This window comes from Aedes aegypti, chromosome 3 (genome assembly GCF_002204515.2).
Source record: "Aedes aegypti strain LVP_AGWG chromosome 3, AaegL5.0 Primary Assembly, whole genome shotgun sequence".
NCBI lineage: Eukaryota > Metazoa > Arthropoda > Insecta > Diptera > Culicidae > Aedes > Aedes aegypti.
The window spans coordinates 84,243,835-84,263,994 of record NC_035109.1 but is presented as its reverse complement, the minus strand read 5'-3'; the positions used below and the strand labels follow the sequence as shown (position 1 = coordinate 84,263,994).

The following is a 20,160-nucleotide window of genomic DNA, read 5'->3' as shown; positions in this document are numbered from 1 at the left end:
GAAATCTTCCATTTTTGCAGGTATGAAGAAAAAATATTCTTTACTTTTCTTACAATCTACTACAGATTACACGCACAACAAAGATTTTTGACATCCCCGAGGTAACTCAGGTTAGAAGGTAAATGTTAGAATATTGGTCTACAAATGCTGCCTTGAGGAACACTTGCACTTACATGATGTCTTTCAGCCTTGAAATTCTGCTTATTAACCTGAGGTGCACGATTTGGATAGATATTTTTGGATTATTCTAACAGTGTATGTTGGAAAATTTAAGTTTTCGAATTTGAAATGGACACGTCCCATGAAAACTTTAAACCTGTATATTATTTAATAATAAATGATTTAGCGTTGCCTATTATTTCACGATTATACTCTTTGATAAGACACTTCGTGAAATGTAGAAAACCTTCAATATTTGCATTCTTGAATAATATTTTGAAAAAACATAAAAAAAAAACTGAGCAGTGTTAGCCTAGATCACGATATTATGAACTTTTCTCAAATGATCGTTGATATTCATTTATTATTTCATGATGTTCCTTCGATGGAATACTCTTAGGTATGTGTTTCATATCTAATGATGACAATATAATGACTAATTGAATATTTAACAATCGCTCATGTAACTCAAGGAATTTTCTTTTTCGAGAACATTTATCGTTCAACTGTGTTGCTTTCCACACTTCCTGCAAATCTGTTGCTATGAAGGCTTTTTTGAAGACACTATGTCTCTTCAGTTATATGTTTGCTGCTTCTAGTTTTGTAGAGCACAGTCTTATAAGTGGATTTACTAGTCACAAGACCATAAACGCGATTATTATGTTTCACTGCGGTCCTTCCGAATCGATTGCAAGCCTTTATGCCTATTCTAAATCTTTTCTGAGCATTTACGTTCCGTCTACCACATTCTACACTAACCATTATAGATTTATGTCAACGGGAGACCACCGATTTGGTTTAATCGCGGATTTAAGCTGCCCATCGACCAAAGATTTGCTGCAATTTTGCTCCGATAGATCGTACTTCAATGAATCGTATCGATGGCTTTTGGTGAACGGTGTTGATTCCAATTATACGTTTTCCTATCTGGAAAGTTTGAATTTGAACATTGATACGCACCTCACATTGGCCATTCGGAATCTTGACCAGGTTGAAGGTAGTTACGAGTTGTTCGAAGTTTACGGTACTATTCGTAGACGAGGAGGAAAGAATCATGTGGTAAAAGTCGGTTTTGAGAACTCTGGGACAGGGATTTCGTTGGATCGTACCCATAATAACTTGGCTAAAAGTCGAACATGTTTGGACGGATTGCCTCTTCGGGCTGTTGTTACAGTAAAAATACAGATTTTCCGTTGTATTTCAAACAGTTAATCCAATTTATTTTTTATAACAGACACCTCAGCGCAAGAATTACATGAAAAGTTCTTTCATAGAAGATTATCTGCTCAATTTGGATCCCCCGAGAAGCTTCTCCTCTGATAGACTGGGATATCAGATGAGTGTATTGTTGAGCGAGTTCCTTAAATTCAGGTAAGCAAGTTTTAGGTTTTGAAAAACAAAAAATGAGATGGACTTTTCCTTTTTTTTCTAGGATACAGCTTATAATCGCCGACGATTGGCACTTTAACGAAATCGATACAAATTCATCGAAAGGAGTTATTGGGCAGTTGCAGAACAATTTAGTTGACTTTTCCATTGCACCGTTGTCGTTGAGAACAGAAAGTGTAGCTGCTTTCGATGTGATAATGCCTATTACTGCAACAAGAGTAATGATTGTTTTTCGACATCCCAAGAACAGCTTTACCAGAAACATTTTCTTACTGCCCTTTCGGAACACCGTTTGGGCTGCAGTTTCGACCATTATGATCGTAGCCTGCACATTTCTGTTGGTCGACTTGTACATTAAAACTCGAACGAATTTTTATGAAACATGTGAAATTCTGTTGACAGTTTTGGGATTTCTCGGTCGACAGCCAATGACCAGTGGAATCGATCTCGCCTCTGCCCGGATTGTGATCATCGCCTCTATATTTTTCTGTTTTATCGTCCATCAGTTCTACTCGACATTTATTATCAGCTATCTTTTGGTGTCGCCTCCGAAAAGTATTCAAACTGTAGAGGATTTGCTGTCGAGTAATCTCAAATGCGGAATCGAAGATTTTGCTTACAATCTCGATTTTTTCAATGTACAGTTTCCAGTTTGACAATCTTTTCAATAAGTTTTCTAAATCGACGATGCTTTTAGACAACCAAAGACGACATTGCGCTTAAGCTGTACAAAAATAAGATCCTCACAAACAAGCATGGCCTCACAGACATCAATACTGGAATCAAGTTGGTAAAACGTGGTGGTTATGCATTCCTTATGGATTGTTCCTACGGATATCCATTGGTGTTCGGTAATAGTACTCATAGTCTGAATTTTGCTTACACTAGTATTACAATCAATCCATACATTTTTCAGAATCCTTCAACGAAAAACAGATATGTGATCTACACGAGATCAGTCTGCTTCCTTTGCAGCCATTATACTTAGCAGTTCCCAAAGGAAGTCCATTGAAGGAAGCTTTTAGGATTATGCTGAGACGAGCCGTAGAAACTGGATCTACCGATCGCTACAACAGGATATTCAATTCCCGGAAGCCTCGCTGTACGATGAAAGATGCCACTTTTGACCAGGTTCAACTAGTCGATATCGCGAGTTTGTATCGGTTTCTGGCATTGGGTGGAGCTCTTGGAATGGGAATTCTACTGGTGGAAATCATTGAATCTCGGATTAGAACCTACTTCGAGATGAAAAATTTTCTACAAAAATATCCGGTTTGGCTTGATTAAAACGGGTTCATTCTATCATACAGTCGAATGCAACCCTTAATCATTGTGACAGATGGGATGGCTTGGGTTGGATGGGATTTGTTGGATGCCTACACGCTAACTTGGAAATACCCATTAATGAGTACTTTCGTACACGCTAACTTGGAAATACCCATTAATGAGTACTTTCGTACCCATTTCCAACTAAAGTGGCTTAACTCATTAAAAGAGTAAAGTCGATTTACTCATTAAAGAGTATTCGCTTTGAACTTCAGATAAAGGGTATTTTTCACTCTTGGTCCCTAGCAGGAAAATGGGTAATTAAACCCCATTATTTTATGAGCGATGCTGCATGCAGATTGAGGTTAACGATAAAAATACATCACAAAATACAAAAATCAGAAATAAAAGACCTTGTTTGCAACATATAGCATTGATTTCTTATACATCATGCAATTTATTCGATCGATAAATTTGTTCCGCCGATATCTCGACCGAAGCTTCCTAACAAACTAAAATAAAATCTCTGCATCTAGGTGATCATCCATCACGGGAACCGCTGCAGCGGGCAAAGAACTCGAAACAGCAAATTATCGTCGTGTTCATCCAAAAATCTGCAACAAGATAAGTAATTGTTTAGATCATTAGATTTAGCGCACAGCGACTTATCTACTAACATTACTTACGTGTTGAGAAGTTCGTAAATTTAATTAATTCTCGCTTCACTTTGAACGACAATAAATTAAAATAGAAAAAATGGCACTTTCATTTTGAGAACAAGCATGTGTACTATTTACCCATTATTGTTGCTAGTTATGGAACTCCTTAATGAGGCTAAAGTACCCTTTTTTATGTCATTGGAAAATACTCTTTTTTTGACAACTTCATACTGACGATAAAAATGGGTACAAGAAACCCATTTAAAGGGTACTTTTACGTTAGCGTGTACCCATTTCCAACTAAAGTGGCTTAACTCATTAAAAGAGTAAAGTCGATTTACTCATTAAAGAGTATTCGCTTTGAACTTCAGATAAAGGGTATTTTTCACTCTTGGTCCCTAGCAGGAAAATGGGTAATTAAACCCCATTATTTTATGAGCGATGCTGCATGCAGATTGAGGTTAACGATAAAAATACATCACAAAATACAAAAATCAGAAATAAAAGACCTTGTTTGCAACATATAGCATTGATTTCTTATACATCATGCAATTTATTCGATCGATAAATTTGTTCCGCCGATATCTCGACCGAAGCTTCCTAACAAACTAAAATAAAATCTCTGCATCTAGGTGATCATCCATCACGGGAACCGCTGCAGCGGGCAAAGAACTCGAAACAGCAAATTATCGTCGTGTTCATCCAAAAATCTGCAACAAGATAAGTAATTGTTTAGATCATTAGATTTAGCGCACAGCGACTTATCTACTAACATTACTTACGTGTTGAGAAGTTCGTAAATTTAATTAATTCTCGCTTCACTTTGAACGACAATAAATTAAAATAGAAAAAATGGCACTTTCATTTTGAGAACAAGCATGTGTACTATTTACCCATTATTGTTGCTAGTTATGGAACTCCTTAATGAGGCTAAAGTACCCTTTTTTATGTCATTGGAAAATACTCTTTTTTTGACAACTTCATACTGACGATAAAAATGGGTACAAGAAACCCATTTAAAGGGTACTTTTACGTTAGCGTGTGCAGAATTGAAAGCTCTATAAGTGTTTAATACAAAATAATCATAAAGATGGATATGTACACCATAAACCAAAATTTATATGCTGGGTTTAATTACCCATTTTCCTGCTAGGGACCAAGAGTGAAAAATACCCTTTATCTGAAGTTCAAAGCGAATACTCTTTAATGAGTAAATCGACTTTACTCTTTTAATGAGTTAAGCCACTTTAGTTGGAAATGGGTACGAAAGTACTCATTAATGGGTATTTCCAAGTTAGCGTGCATATATATTTTTTGTCAAGATATGGACGTTTTTCGTTGAAAAACATGCTATTTTCAAAAATAAATCATTCTCGTCAAACAAAAAACGTCTTCAAAGAAAACAATATAACCTGCATTTTTTTTATTATACTAAGGCTAATAAATAACGAAACTTTCTTTCTTTTCTAAAACCACAAACTAAAAGTTTTGTTTGAAAAGTTTGTCAAACATTCAGATATATTGGGACATAACCTGAAAAGCAGGCTCTGTACAAGTGAGGACGTAATGCGTTCAATTTCTTCAATCTATAGAAATCGTGAAAAGTTTGTTAATTAAAATACAAAGTAAATTTCAAGGGAGTCCCTCGAGATATTCTTTGAGGAGGTATTAGTGTCAAAATCCTTGAAAAAATCCAGGAAAATCAGTTGAAGACTCCTCAATTATAAACTGAATTCCAGAATGATAGGAGTTTATTGTCATGTAATAGGAGCTTGAATTATCAATTTGGCCAAATTCAGATGTAAAATTGTGAAAAAAACAATGGAATCCTTCTGATGGGCTTCGATCCCACGACTCGCAATACGCTACACGCTATGTCTGAACCAGACGATTATAAAAATCGAATGTACATCGGATTTTTTCTCGCTAGAGATCAGTTTTTGGTCTATATTCTCATAATCGGAAGGTTTTAAAATATTCCATAGGTGAAATTTTTATTTTTTCCACTTTTTAGCTATTTTTCATACTAAAACCCATGAAAATCACGTTTTCGACGCATTGCAGCCCATATGAAATGTATGGAAAAATTACCCCGATGGAATATTTTAAAACCTTCCGATTATGAAAATATAGATCTCTGGCGAGAAAAAATCCGACAGCAGACAATATAAAGTTACTGATTTAAGAATTCTGAAGAGATACCTGTAGGCTGTAGCGGCCATTTATCGGATTATTCCCAAGTAACCACAAGCATTATAACATTGCACGTATTCTACTGCATATCAACACCATTGATGCAACATTGCTTTTATTCAACACATTTCAAGAGCCTTCAAGCAATAAAGCATTAACCCTACATTACAAATGTATCAGCACTAACATCACTTTATAAATTGTACTGCTGCATTAATATTACTTTATAAGTTGCTTCATTGCTTTATCGTCCTTTTTGCATTAATTTAACTGTAAAATTGCCCTTTTCCACTTTTAAACTACTTTAATGGTAGGCTTACGGCAATGCAGCAGCATTATATATGCAATTATATAATGCTCCATGGTTACTTAGGTTCCTTTATTAGATTCCACCGTTAGACACGAACCTTAGAGATTAGAGATAATTTCAAGCGTGTGCTAGAATAAGGGCGTAAGTCGCATGATCGATTTCTCTTCGTTGATCCTCTCTTCCGTGAATAAAGGTGACAAGAAGCGGGTTTGTTAGCATTTTTTCACTTCAGGACGCTAGGCAGCGATGCAATCTTGCGTCCTGAGGTGAAAAATGATGACAAGCCCGCATCTTGTCGCCTTTATTCACGGAAGAGAGGATCAACGAAGAGAAATCGATCATGCGACTTACGCCCTTATTCTAGCACACGTTTGATTTGTTAGTATCGTCACCTAGCGGTTGAATTCTCAATCTGTTTTTTGATGGTCAAATAGCGCTTGATCAACTGAGAAGTATTTTGAGATAGGATGTGTTTCTTTAATCATTTGTGCCGAAAACACCAACCTTCTAGCAGCAAAGGATCGTGAGGACATACAGACATTTGAAGGAAATTTATTACTTGCACCGCCAAGCGGATAAAACCTCAAATTTTTCATCTCCAGATATCCCTCTATCTGCTGAACAGCTTTGTCGAAGACATCAACCTTCTAGCTAATCAGGATCTTGAGATACAGACAATTGAATAAAATTTCGATGTAGCGAAGATTGAAGATTTCTTTTTATTTGCTCCACCTAGTGGATGAATTCTCAATCAGACTCTTCTTTGCCAGACAGCTCTTTTAGCTGTAAAGGATCTTGAGATACAAACACTTGAAGAAAATTTGTGAAAAATATTCTCAATCAGGCATTTTACCGTCAGAAAGCCCTTGATCTGCTGAACAGCTTTGCCGAAGATACCGACCTCCTAGCAGATAAATTGAATAAATTTTAACACTAGCGGCACTCAGCGGATGAATTTTTAATCAAACTTTTCATCGCCAGGTAGCCCTTGATCTGCGGAATATCTTTTCCGAAGACACCAAACTTAGCTCATTTGGATGTTGAAATATCCGTTTGAGGTCAATTTTGGACTCCTCATGTCCACGCTTTTTCTGTTACCGTAATCCGGGGTATCATTGATCAGCGGCCGTAACAATTGACAATTTGACTTATCTCGTAATAAGTTGGTATCATCATTTATTGATGAATCACTTTCTTCTTTCTTCTCTTTCTTATATTTATAAGCCATTAAAAAATAAGATTTTTGTAAAAATTGCGGTAACTTTATGCGTAAATTTGTCAAGTTTGCGAAACAATTATTTCGATGGTTAAGGGTGACACTACCGAAGATTCATGTTCACATAAGTTCTGCAAGCGATATGAGCAAGGAAAATGCGGTTCTCATTAAAAATGGCGTCGCCAAAAACGATTCCGCTGCCAAAACTTTTATAATTATGTTCAATTAGGCAAAAATCACGAATTACTGTTAAGCATGTAAAATTCCCTTAGGAAATTGCTTTCCTTCGAGGTGCTTTTAATTTGAAAATAACTCAAAAAGATAATAATTCGCATGATCTGGGATAACGCCCTAAAAGCCATTGGTAACCACTTGTGTAGCTCGTTGTTTCTGAGAAAATGAATGAATCAGCATTCAAACCAACATCATTGGCGTATAGAGAATAATCCTTTCTTCACCATACCGTTGTTAAATAACATGTAACTCCATTTAAATGGTCAGAAACAACAAGCTACACACATGGTTACCAATGGCTTTTAGGGCGAGATCAAAAGTTATGTGAGATAAGATAAGATGTAAGTGTTTGGACATCATATTCGGATTTAGAGGCCATGATTTAAGTAAGTAACGACATTTTCAATATTACCGAACGTTGTTTACATGGATGATCAATGTTACCCCATATCAGCTAAATGAAAAAATTACATAAAACATTTTTGTAAACATGCTTAAATCTTTCAAAAAACAAAATACACTTTATAGTCACAAGCTATGGATGGCAGTACTTGTTTTAAAAATATAAAACTCAGAACATTTGCATTTTTGAATTAAATATTTAAGAAATATCCTAAAAACTGATCAATGTTACCCCGGATTACGGTACCCAGAAAAGAGGGAGGGGCCAAGAGGGGAATTCTCACCCAAGGATCCCAAGACCAACTAACCTCATTCAACTAGTCTTCGATTTGCGGCCGTTTAAAAATTCAAGGTTCGTCCCGGACTTTTAAGGGCTAAAAACAAAAATTTTATGGTTAGGGGCCGTCCATAAATGACGTAGCATTTTTTCACTTATTTTTTATACCACTCTCCCCCCTCGTAGCATTTGGTCACAAGTGATGATACACTCCTCGGAAAATACGCAGCAAATCAAACAACCCTCCCCCCCTAAATTTTTAATTTGCTTTCCTCAGCGATTGGGCTAAAACAAAATATTAAAATCGTTATAGATCTTTGAGCTACATATCCAAACTAATAAACAGCCGACAAAATCAACAATTAAAAATCGCATTGACAAAAAATTAAAAAAGAAAAATATTTAATTTTTTGCTTCATGCAAAATTACTTTTTCCGAAATAATTTCAAGCGGATTACATTACTCTTCAAGAGAAGTTCAAAACAAACATAACGCATGTTCGTTTGGCTCACACTTTGACAGCTCTCGCTGCTCGATTGGCTCACACTTTGACAGAAATGTCAGCTTCCGCGAATCTCTCTTATAAAGGATTACTAAATCTGACGAATGAGAGTTTGATATACCGTAGTGCTCAAAAATCCTTTAGAAAACAGTTTGAACAAGCATATTTCCTGTTTAAGTCCCACAATTTTGATTCCCTGTAATTTAATTTGCAGTATTTTTGCTGTTGTTAAAACTTAAAACAAGTTCACTGCTAAAAATGTAGAGAAAAGCTAAAAATCTTGCTTGGATTTATAAAGCTAACAGTACTGATTAAGGATTCATTTTTTTTATAATAGATCGGTAACCGTTCGCTTGAACGGCCCGACACCATCCGTGACTTAGGTGTTACATTTAACTCGAAACTACGTTTTCATGAACATATTTCAAATATGACAGCCAAAGCATTTTCGGTTCTTGGATTCATTCGAAGACACACATCAAATTTCACTGATGTTTATACATTGAAAACGCTCTTCTGTTCGTTGGTTCGGAGCTTTCTCGAGTATGCAGTACCAAGCAACGCATATCATCCGCATAGAGCGAGTTCAGCGGAAATTTTTTCGATTTGCCTCGCGTCAACTTCCGCGGAATGACCCTGTCAATTTACCGGACTGTCAAGCGCGTTGCAGGCTTATTGGGCTGGAGATTTTGTCAGACCAACGGAAAAACAGCCAACGATTGTTTGTTTTTGACGTTCTTGAGGGAAACATCGATTGTCCAGAACTAGGGGGTGCGGACTCGAAAATTTAAGTTGTTCAAATTGAACACAATCTTTTCTATGAGTGCTAACCGTTGTGTGTTTGCTTGTCTCGTAGGAAACAACATTCAAAATGCACACTTAAAATACTTCACACAAAGCTCCAACAATTCAATGCAGGAAATGAACCCAAAGAATAGACTTAATCAGAAAGTTTCTGACCGTATGTTAGTTAGAAACATATTGTGAGCAGTTGTACAAGACTTATGCATAATTACGATGCACAACAATTGGCGGTCTATGTGTTACATAAATTGTATAACAATTTTTAGCGTGTCGAAATCACGACCGAACATTCCTAGGCGTACTCTGATAATTTTTAGGAAAATTTTAGTTTGACAGCAGTCTGGCTGCTTGTTGATTTTCTGTTCTCACCCCCCAGGTCCAGAGCTTTTGGAACAAATGAACTTCCAAGTTCCATCATGAAACCTCCGCAGCTATCCCGCGATTAGTGTACCATTCCATGGAACTAACTATGGATAACACCAGAGGCGCGTCCACGTTCGAAACCATGGGTAGGACAAACGTTGGCAAATATTATTTAACCCTATGGATTCTGTGGGGTTAGGGTACACCAACTCTTGAGAGCAAACTCCGGTTTCAGTGTGATGTTAGCTTTAAGCTAAAATATAGATTTTTATTAATAAATTGCTGATGAGAGATATTCATAGAACTATCGCAGGCTTACAAATTTGGTGACCGTTATGTTATTTTAGCAAGTTTGGGTCGCTGATCCTCTACGTGACGTGAATTACTGTGTGGCAGCTCTAATCGAACATAGAAGCATTATAATTATTGAATTACATACTATTCAAGTTCACTTACGGTCTAAATAGGTAATTAGTACCAACTAAATTCAATTTGTCGTAATGGATTTCAGAAATACACTTTAATTAAAGAATTTCACTGGTGAATTAAATTTCATATGCAAATATTGCTAGATGACGATGCAGTCTTTAGATATCTCTAAGCCTAGTTGCCTGACATTTCTCCCGTAACGTCATTCTTCTCTATCTCCGTACTGTCATTGGTCGTTGTAGTGGTGTGACGTTTAGCGTTGCCGAAACGAGGGGTCTTGTCGGCACACACCCCCGCCCGTAAACCTTGCTGAGGATCTAGGCGCTCTGGATCTCCAAGGCTCCAAGGTTTACACTTCTCCAAGACATCAAGAACAGCTAATTTGGTCGCTGCTCTTCGGATGACCCCTGTCGACGTTCGCACCAACGCCTGTCGTACTCTACCATCTCGTCCAGGGTAGACTTCCTCGATCCGTCCACGAACCCACTGATTTCTCATCTTGCCGTCGACCACGAATACCAAATCACCTACTTCGATATTTTTCACATCCTTGAACCATTTGCATCGCCGTGTGATGACAGGAAGATATTCCTTCAACCACCTGTTCCAGAAATCATCGGTCATGAATCTAGCCAACTTCCAGCTGCTCCGAAGCGTTGAACGGGTGTCTATTGTTCCCGAAGGGAGAAACTTTGCACCAGAGGAATTGCCCAACAAGAAATGATTTGGTGTTAAAGCCTCTTGATCTGCGGACTCTAACGGCACGTAGGTGAGAGGTCTGGCATTAATCATGGCTTCTGCTTCTAGTAACACTGTTTCTAAAGTTTCATCATCGGGTCTGCGTGGTCCATCAATTATCGCTCTGATCGCCACCTTGACTGACCGAACGAGCCTCTCCCACGCACCGCCCATATGTGGTGTTGCAGGAGGGATAAATTTCCATGTAGTCTGCGGGCTTGTGAATTTTTCAGCCATAGCCTTCTTCGTTGCTTCCGATATTATCTGCAGCTCGTTGCTTATTCCCTGAAAGCACGTGGCATTATCTGTCCAGAATTCTCTTGGAATGCCTCGGCGAGAGACAAAGCGTTGGACAGCCATGATACATGATTCCGTGCTTAAAGTGTGTACCACTTCTAGGTGTATTGCCCTGGTAGTGAGGCAGGTGAAAAGTGCCACCCACCGTTTGGCGTTGCTGCGGCCTACTTTAACAAGTACAGGGCCAAAGTAGTCTAGCCCGGTAAAGGTAAACGGTCGTACGAACGCTGTGAGACGCATTTCAGGAAGTGGAGCCATTGAAGGTGGTTTGGGAGCGGCTTTTGCAATGCGACACCAGACGCAATTCTTCTCGACTTTGTCTACTAATCGTCTCAACGTCGAGATTTCGAAGCGTTGACGGATCTCGTTCACGACTGTCTCACGGTTGGCGTGACGAACGTTGCGGTGGTACCTATCCACAATCAGAAGTGTAATAACATGGTTTTTGGGAAGAATTACGGGATATTTCGCCTCTACAGATATGTATGGCGCGGCTCCTATTCGGCCACGACTGCGCAAGATTCCTCTTTCATCAAGATAGGGCCATTTTGTGTAGATATCACTGGAACTGTCTACAACGTTGTGGCGGAGTTCAGGTGGACCTTGAGATTTTGCGAGAATAGCAACTTCATAGGGATACGATTCAACTTGAGCGGACTTCCACAAAATCTCTTCAGAACGCCGAAGTTCATCACTGGTAAGAGCACCGAGTTCTAGTTTTTGACCTCGTTTTTTCTGACGAATATTATCGAAAAATCGCAATACATACGCCATTGTGCGATGCAGTTTTGTCCAATTGTTGAACCGAAAAAAGTCCAGAATCGGATCAGAATGAACAAAGTGGAAGGAAACCGGCCGCAGCTCTTCATTTGTTGAACTAGCCTGTCGCTGTTGCGGCCAGCTGCTTTCTGGGCCGTGAAGGAAATGTGGTCCCTGAAACCAGGGGCTTTCCATAGCTATTTGAGGACCAATGCCCCACTTGGTAGCTAAATCGGCGACGTTGAGCTTCGTTGGCACCCATTTCCACTCCTTTTGTTCCGTTGAGCTTAAGATTTCGCCGACACGTACTGCGACAAATTTGTGGAACCGCCGATGATCATGGGAATGAATCCACGCAAGAACTGTCCCCGAATCGCTCCAGCAGTAACGACTATGGATTGTGAACTCGTGATGGTTTTGGATAGTCTCCAAGAAGCGGACGCCTAGTACAGCCGCTTTCAGCTCTAGTCGAGGGATTGAAAGTGTTTTCAAAGGCGCCACTTTGGTCTTTGCACCAACAAGTGCTACCTGAGTTCCATTATCGGTGTCCAAGCGAAAGTAGGCTACACAGGAGTATGCCGCCTCGCTAGCATCTACGAACAAGTGAAGTTGAAGACCATTGAGACTTGAAGCAAAGGGAGCGCGGAAATAACATCGAGGTACGCGAAGCTGATGCAACTGCTCGAAGAGATGAGACCATTGCTGCCACCGATTATTGATATCGTTCGGAATCCTTTGATCCCACTCTGTGCCTGTCGCCCACACATCTTGCAGTAAAATTTTACCGTGCACAAGGAAGAATGCGATGAATCCGAGGGGGTCGAACAAGCTCATGACGACCCTAGCGATTTCTCGTTTGGTGGGAACGTGGTCTTCGGTGAGTATATATTGCAGATCTTCTCGGAGACCTAGGGTGTAGACAAAAACGTCCTCGCACGGAATCCACTTCATCCCGAGCACCGATTCTGACTTCTCTCCTCGCTCTAAATCCAAGCTCTTCGGTTCATGTTTTGAACTCGCTCCAATTCCATCTAGTACTTCAGATTTGTTGGAAGAGAAGTTCCGCAACGTAAATCCACCAACTGAGTGTACCAGTTTCACTTCGTTGACCACTGCGATTGCTTCTTGGAGTGTCTCAAAGCTATCCAAATAATCATCCACATAATGCTTATTTTTAACTGCAGCTGCCGCCCGTGGATAGTCCTTGGAACACTCCTCCGCGTTCAGGTTTTTTATATATTGTGCAGAGGCCGGAGAACAGGTTGCGCCGAAGGTGGCAACATCCATCACGTACACCGAAGGATATTCTGATGGGCTGTCGCGGAATAAGAAGCGTTGGGACTGATTATCGGGAGCACGTATCTTTATTTGATGGAACATCTCCATGATGTCGCCACAAACGGCGACCGGAAACTGACGAAATTGGCTGAGGACCTTTGGAAGAGGTGACAACAAGTCGGGTCCCTTGAGTAACTTGGAATTAAAAGAGACATTTCCCACTTTCGCCGCGGCGTCCCAAATGAGACGTATCTTCCCAGGCTTTTTGGGGTTTCTAACGACACCTAGAGGTAGGTACCACACCCTACCGGCATCCACGGATGTTAATTCCACCAGACTAGCTTTGTGGGCATACCCTTTACGGACGTACTCAACAACCTGCTCTCTTACCCGTCGCTCTGTCTCCGGTTCATCTTTGAGTTTTCGCTCCAACGCTTCCAGACGACGTACAGCCATGGCATAGCTGTCGGGAAAACTCGGATTGTTTGTTGCCCAGAGTAACCCGGTTTCAAAACCAGAACCAACAGGCAAACGACGTGTCGTACTTTCCAAAAGTAGTCTGGCTCGCTTTTCATCTTCACACTCAAGAATCTCACGTGACCCCAAAACGCCTGCATTTTCCAGAGTGAAGTAATCACGAAGCTGCTCATTCAGTTCACGATCAGGGTTGGAAACCGTACCGACATGGAAGGTAACAATGGCGGGTTGGGGCGATTGACCAGGTATACAACCGTAAATGCTCCATCCCAGCCTACACTTTGCGCCAATAGGATCCCTTGGCCCTCCTTCGCGAAGCTTCAATGGAACGCACAACCGAAGATTGTCTAACCCTATCAGTAATTTGGGTTGAACAAGTTCGTAATCTTCTAGGGGAAGACCACGTAGGTGAGGAAATTGTTTGGCCAAATCCCCATACTTGAGTGTTTGTGAGGGTAGGACGAGCCGATTAACTGTTCGTGCATCAATCAGCTTGTGCCGGGGGGTACATCCTTTACCGGAGATGTCAACCTGTATACGCCTTGAATTTGACTCTTTGCGTTTCACGTTTCCGGTCCATTGAAGGGTTAAGGGTTCTAGCTGGCCCCTGACTCCCAGCTGCGTTGCGACGGACTCTTCCAGTAGAGTATACGAAGAACCCTCATCGATGAACGCAAATATTGTTTGAGAGGAACTGTCACTGAAGAGAACAACAGGAACGATGCGGAAGAGCGGCCACTTCAAATTTTCAGACGACACATGACTTGCCGACATTCCTACATTTTCTAGCAGTGGAGAGGAAGAATGAAGCAGCGTATTGTGTTTCTGTCGACATCCGTCTATTCCGCAGCCATTCCAGGAGCGGCATGGCCATTTGCCATGACTATTCAGGCATGTTCGACATAGTCCCTTCTGCTGAACGAGTTGCCAGCGTTCATCTACAGTCGCGTTTTTAAACTGGTAACATTCCGCTACTCGATGTCCAGCTCGGCCACATGCTGCGCACGGCTTGCTAACCTTCGCGTTGGAATTGGACGATGATTCACCAGTCGACATTGACATTTGCTCAGCGGTATGTGCATGAACGATCCCAGTTTCTCTGGATCGCTTATCCATTCTTGACGTATTACTCAGTGTCGGGAGCTCGAATGATACTTCGCTTGCTGCAGTCACTAATCCGGACATGAAATCGCCGAACGTTTCGAGAGTTGCTGGTAGATTTTTATTTTTATAGAATGCCCAATCTAATCGCATGGTCCCGGGCAGTTTTTCTACAAGCTCTTGCATCAACGCCGGGTTTGAAAGATGGTTCAACTGGCCTGCCGCCTTGAGATGATCAACCAGATTTTGCACTGAGAGTCCAAATTGAATCAGTGTTTCCAGTCGCTCGTGTTTAGGAGCTGGTACCTGCTGTATTTTGCTCATCAACGACCGAATGAGAATTTCTGGCCTTCCATACAGAGTGCGAAGAGTCTGTATAACGTGTGGAACACTTGCTGGTAACAGAAGCCGGCTACGAACTGCCTCCAGGGCGTTTCCTTTCAACGATCGTTGCAGTCTAACCAAATTTTCCGCATCGGAGTATCCACAGGAGGCTGTGGACTGTTCGAAGTTACTGATGAAAATCGGCCAGTCTTCAGGGTTACCTCCGAAAGTTGGGAGATCTTTTCCCAATACTTGACGCGCGGCTATTTGCACTTGCGTGAGTGTATGAGGCGAATATGCAGACACTAGATGACCTGGATCACTCCGCACGATTGGCTCCGGTTGATTCAAACGATGCGACGGATTTGGAACAAATGACAGCGTGCCAAGATCGGGGTATTCCAATTCTGGGCCCTTCGGTACATCCAGTGGGTCGGGGCTGACGAATTGTTTGGCGTTGTTGTCGTCATCCTCAAGAACTTCATTCACTTTGCCGACATTTTTCTGCGAGTTGAGCCACTTATTGACCTTTTCTTCCGAGTCGACAATCGAGCCACTCCTGCTACTCATCGAGGCTGCATGCCGAATAATAGCCTGGCGCTTCTCCAAAGATTCTTTGCGAATCTGCATTTGCTTCCGCTTCATTTCCAGCTCTTCTTGTAGCTTCCGATCACGGAAGAGGCTCTCTTCCTCTGCGAGACGTCGTTTTTCCGCCAGCTTGCGCTCCTCTTCGATCAACTGACGCTTCTTGATCTCCTCCTGCTCCTGAAGTTCTTGCTCCATCAATTGTCGTTCTTCTTCCACTAGCTTTAATTCCTCCTCTAAAAGCTTGGCGCGAACACTGGAACTAACACTCTTTGGCGGATCGGGAATAACCTTTCCCCTTTTCGCCGTGCCTTTGGAACTTGCCTTTGAGCCTTTCGATTTGCGTTTGTCTTCCATTGGAACCTGAAGCGCGCCCGACGTTCCCTGTCTGTCGGAGCACTTTTGGCAGACATACCTTACGCTGAAATGCTTCACTTCGCTTCCTACTCCAGCACAACCGAAATGCTCCCATAGCAGACAGATGCTGCACTGCACCATCTCGTTTTCTGCAGCATCAGGTCGTTCGCAGGATTGGCAGTTCCGAGGGGTAGTAACGGACCGGAAAACGCGATCATCCATCCTTGCTAGCTACCACAAATTTCTTAAAGTTTGTGGGGTTAGGGTACACCAACTCTTGAGAGCAAACTCCGGTTTCAGTGTGATGTTAGCTTTAAGCTAAAATATAGATTTTTATTAATAAATTGCTGATGAGAGATATTCATAGAACTATCGCAGGCTTACAAATTTGGTGACCGTTATGTTATTTTAGCAAGTTTGGGTCGCTGATCCTCTACGTGACGTGAATTACTGTGTGGCAGCTCTAATCGAACATAGAAGCATTATAATTATTGAATTACATACTATTCAAGTTCACTTACGGTCTAAATAGGTAATTAGTACCAACTAAATTCAATTTGTCGTAATGGATTTCAGAAATACACTTTAATTAAAGAATTTCACTGGTGAATTAAATTTCATATGCAAATATTGCTAGATGACGATGCAGTCTTTAGATATCTCTAAGCCTAGTTGCCTGACATTTCTCCCGTAACGTCATTCTTCTCTATCTCCGTACTGTCATTGGTCGTTGTAGTGGTGTGACGTTTAGCGTTGCCGAAACGAGGGGTCTTGTCGGCACAGATTCCTAAACTGGATATTGAAAGCTACTATATTTAAGGGACTCAAACGCAAAGAGTGCCACAAGACTAAGCAAGCTTTTCGTCTTTACAGGGCGACTGTAGCGACTGAGTACTTTAAAATAAGATATTAACGACCTGTTGCATGTAAAAAGAGGCCTAAAAGGAATCAAAAAGAGATTACAAACAAGAAACTAGGAAACAAAATGAAACCCAATTGGAATGGGTTTGATTCTTTATATCATCAGAGCAGATAGTTCTCTAAGATCTAAGACTTTTTTTGAGAATTCCTCGTGAAATTACTGCTCGTATTACTGTAAATGTTAATTTTTCATCAGAAATTATTGCAAGTATGTTTAGATATTACTTCGGATTTTTTTAAGGTGTACATTTAGCTTTTATTTTCCAAGGAATTTCTCCAAAAATTTTGCTTAGGATACCTCATAAAATCAGCCTTTATTTTCCCAAAAAGTACCATAAAAATGGAATTTCTCCAAATATTATTTCGAAAATCATAAAATCTCCTCCAAAAATTCTTTGAGATATTTTTAGGGAAAGTCATTTTTTCTCCAAAACTTTATCCAGCAATTCATTCTGGATTTTCTCTGGGACACCCTCCTGGTCAGAACATCTTCTAAAATTCAATTTATAATTTCTCCAGAAATGCCTCCAGGAAGTTCTAGTAGGGATTTCCTATGAAATAGTAAATAATGATTTGTATAAAATTTTTACTAGAATCTTATCTGAAGATGCCTTCAGAAATTGCTCCAGAGCATTCTTCTAAGAATCCTACAGAAATTCCTCCTTGGATGTTTTTTTTCAGAATTGCTTCCAGAAATAACTCCAGGAAATGCTAAGAATTTATTTCTGAAAAATAAATCCGTGAAGCCTTTGATAAAACCTGTGTAAGTTTTAAAGTAATTAAGGATGAATTGAGCATGAGCATGAGCATGATAGACCGCCCGCAGTTGCTACTCCGTTATTGCAAGAACAGCTGTACTTACACAGGGAACCAACAGACACTATTCGGAATCAGTAGCATCCTCAATGTGTAAGTACTGGTGCTCAGTTTGTTTTGTTTTTCACCGGCATACTTTGTTTTTTCTTCCGCGCAACGCAAACCGGATACAATGGATCCGGATTCCGTCGCTCGTCCATAAAGGAACATGCAACAGATTCAACGGATCCAACACTACTCTTTAAAGTAATTAAGGATGAATTATCAAAGAACTACAGATCCTTCGAAGAAGTTTAAGAAGATTTCATAGATAATTTGCTGAGATAATCGAAAATACAACCAATCCAATCTCGGGATAGTATTTCGCAGGGTTTTCTAAAAAAAACTTCTCGAAAAACATTGGACATAATCTAGAAAGAAATTATGCAGGAATGATTGGAGGAATTATTAAGAATATTGTTGCAGTATTAACTGGTTTGAAAACTTAAATAGACTTTTTAAAGTTGCATGGGAATGTTTTGCGGAACATTTTAAGCAATATTTGGAAAACTGTGGGGGTAATATTTGGATTGAATGCTGGAGAATACTTGGATGAAATGCTAGATAAATTCTTAGAAAAAATAAATTTGTTCGAAGAACCCCTCAATGAATTCCTGGTTCCCTGGGAGGAAACGTAGATGAACTCTTGAAGGAATTCACATGAACAAGCGGAGGAATTTTTGCAGTGTTTCTTGAGAAATCCCTTAAGCTATTTTATCAAAAATTCTGGAACCTTTGTGTAATTCCTCGGGGGAAATTCTGTGCAAATCTTAAGAAGATCTCCTACAAAAACAAGTGGAGAATTCGGTTGAGGGGTTAGTGAAAAAATGTCTGTAGGAAATTCTAGGATCGTTTTGGAAAAAAAAACATAAGAATATCTGAGGAAATTACTGGAGGCAATAGATTTGGAGTTCTCAGGGATTTCCTAAAGCAAGTTCTGGAGAAATTCTCCTAAGCATAATATGAAAAATTTCTGGAAAAACATCCTTCTAGAATTGGCAAAGAAATCTCTAGAAGAGTTTCAGGAGAGATCTTACTAGCAGACCCTGAAAGTAATCTAAATAAAATCACTATTGATTTCTGAAAGTTTGAGATATAGTCTCTAAAGCTTTCTCTGGAGGCTGTACAATTTTGCATTAGGATTCAATGCAAGAAAATATTAAAAAAGAAACCTTAGAGACCATTTTGGTTAAAAAAGAGACTTTAGAAAACATCCATTAAAGTAGAGAATTTTAAGAGGCTTGCATTAAAATAAAGACCCGAAAATATCATTTTTTGGGAACTATCTAACAACTACTTCGAGAAATTTCTATGGCAATTCGGAATCAGCCAAGAACTTGTTGACTAAAAATCGTCAAGAGGTTGTTGCAATGTTTTGATAGATTATGTCAAAAGAAATCCGCACGTTCAGAAATCAATGGCACCACCACACTCGTGCTTTGTATAACACGATGCGACTGGTCTTAGATTATAGCAACTTCCAAAGAATAGTCAAGAATTTTCTGATCTTGAAAGCGAACCAGCCTGTGGCTGAAAGCCTCACTAATAAATAAAAAAAAACTTCTGATCATTCTCTGTTGATGTTTCAAAAACTTCTCATGAATTATATTTAGCAATGCTCACGGAACATATACAGGGCTGATCGTTGATATTTTTAAGAAACCATTCATTGACACATTCAGATATACCATAGAAGATTGCTCCATTAGTTTTCCTAACGATTAAAGAAGTTTCTTGTAGCAATTCTTACAGTTAGTTTCCCAAGCCTTGCAGTATAGGTATTTTGAATCGTTCTTCACACGAGCTTGGATTTTTCGGGAGTCATGCACAAACCATGTCACGCTTCACTAGGCATGAGAAACCATGAAAACTCTTATCGTGACTTCCATTCTCCATGAGAACAAGTCGTTGATCGAGTTTGTATGTATATTGAACAGATGATAAACAGTTTAATTTATTTTTCAAGTTTTTTGCTGATCTTGTTTTTGTAGAATCGTGGGTAGAACAATGCTTTGACTGTCCTACCCAGGCTTTTTTGTGCGTAGTACATGTCCTACCTGTCCTACCCGCTTCCCGCGCCACTGGATAACACAGTAGCTACAGTTTTTTCTTAAGAGCATACAATGAAGTAAGCAGATTACATGACTTTGGTATGTCGAAGACGCATTTTTAAATCTAGGATAAGGAGAATAGAATAAGAATAGAATGTGCAATTTTTATAATTGAAGACGAAATACAATTACAAATACAAAATTGAACAGAAAT

General features: G+C 39.8%; 2 protein-coding genes across 2 annotated transcripts in view; one reads left to right on the top strand and one right to left on the bottom strand.

Annotated features, from left to right (window-relative positions):
• Positions 1-20,160, bottom strand: part of LOC5577454 (cytosolic carboxypeptidase 6) — a 73,220-nt gene that overhangs the window by 41,312 nt on the left and 11,748 nt on the right. The gene's annotated exons all lie outside the window — the stretch shown is intronic.
• LOC110679543 (glutamate [NMDA] receptor subunit 1-like) lies at positions 665-4,317 on the top strand. The gene is made up of 5 exons (XM_021854443.1): positions 665-1,332; positions 1,394-1,530; positions 1,592-2,186; positions 2,246-2,399; positions 2,465-4,317. Exons 1-5 carry the CDS (start codon positions 703-705, stop codon positions 2,833-2,835), a joined length of 1,887 nt encoding a protein of 628 aa, XP_021710135.1. The 5' UTR covers positions 665-702; the 3' UTR covers positions 2,836-4,317.

Bases quoted from the DNA above. Each gene is read 5' to 3' on its own strand.
- LOC110679543 (XM_021854443.1), top strand. From the start codon at position 703: ATGAAGGCTTTTTTGAAGACACTATGTCTCTTCAGTTATATGTTTGCT. The intron at 1,333-1,393 runs GTAAAAATACAG...TTTTTATAACAG, and splicing joins CTCTTCGGGCTGTTGTTACA to ACACCTCAGCGCAAGAATTA. The intron at 2,400-2,464 runs GTAATAGTACTC...TACATTTTTCAG, and splicing joins CGGATATCCATTGGTGTTCG to AATCCTTCAACGAAAAACAG.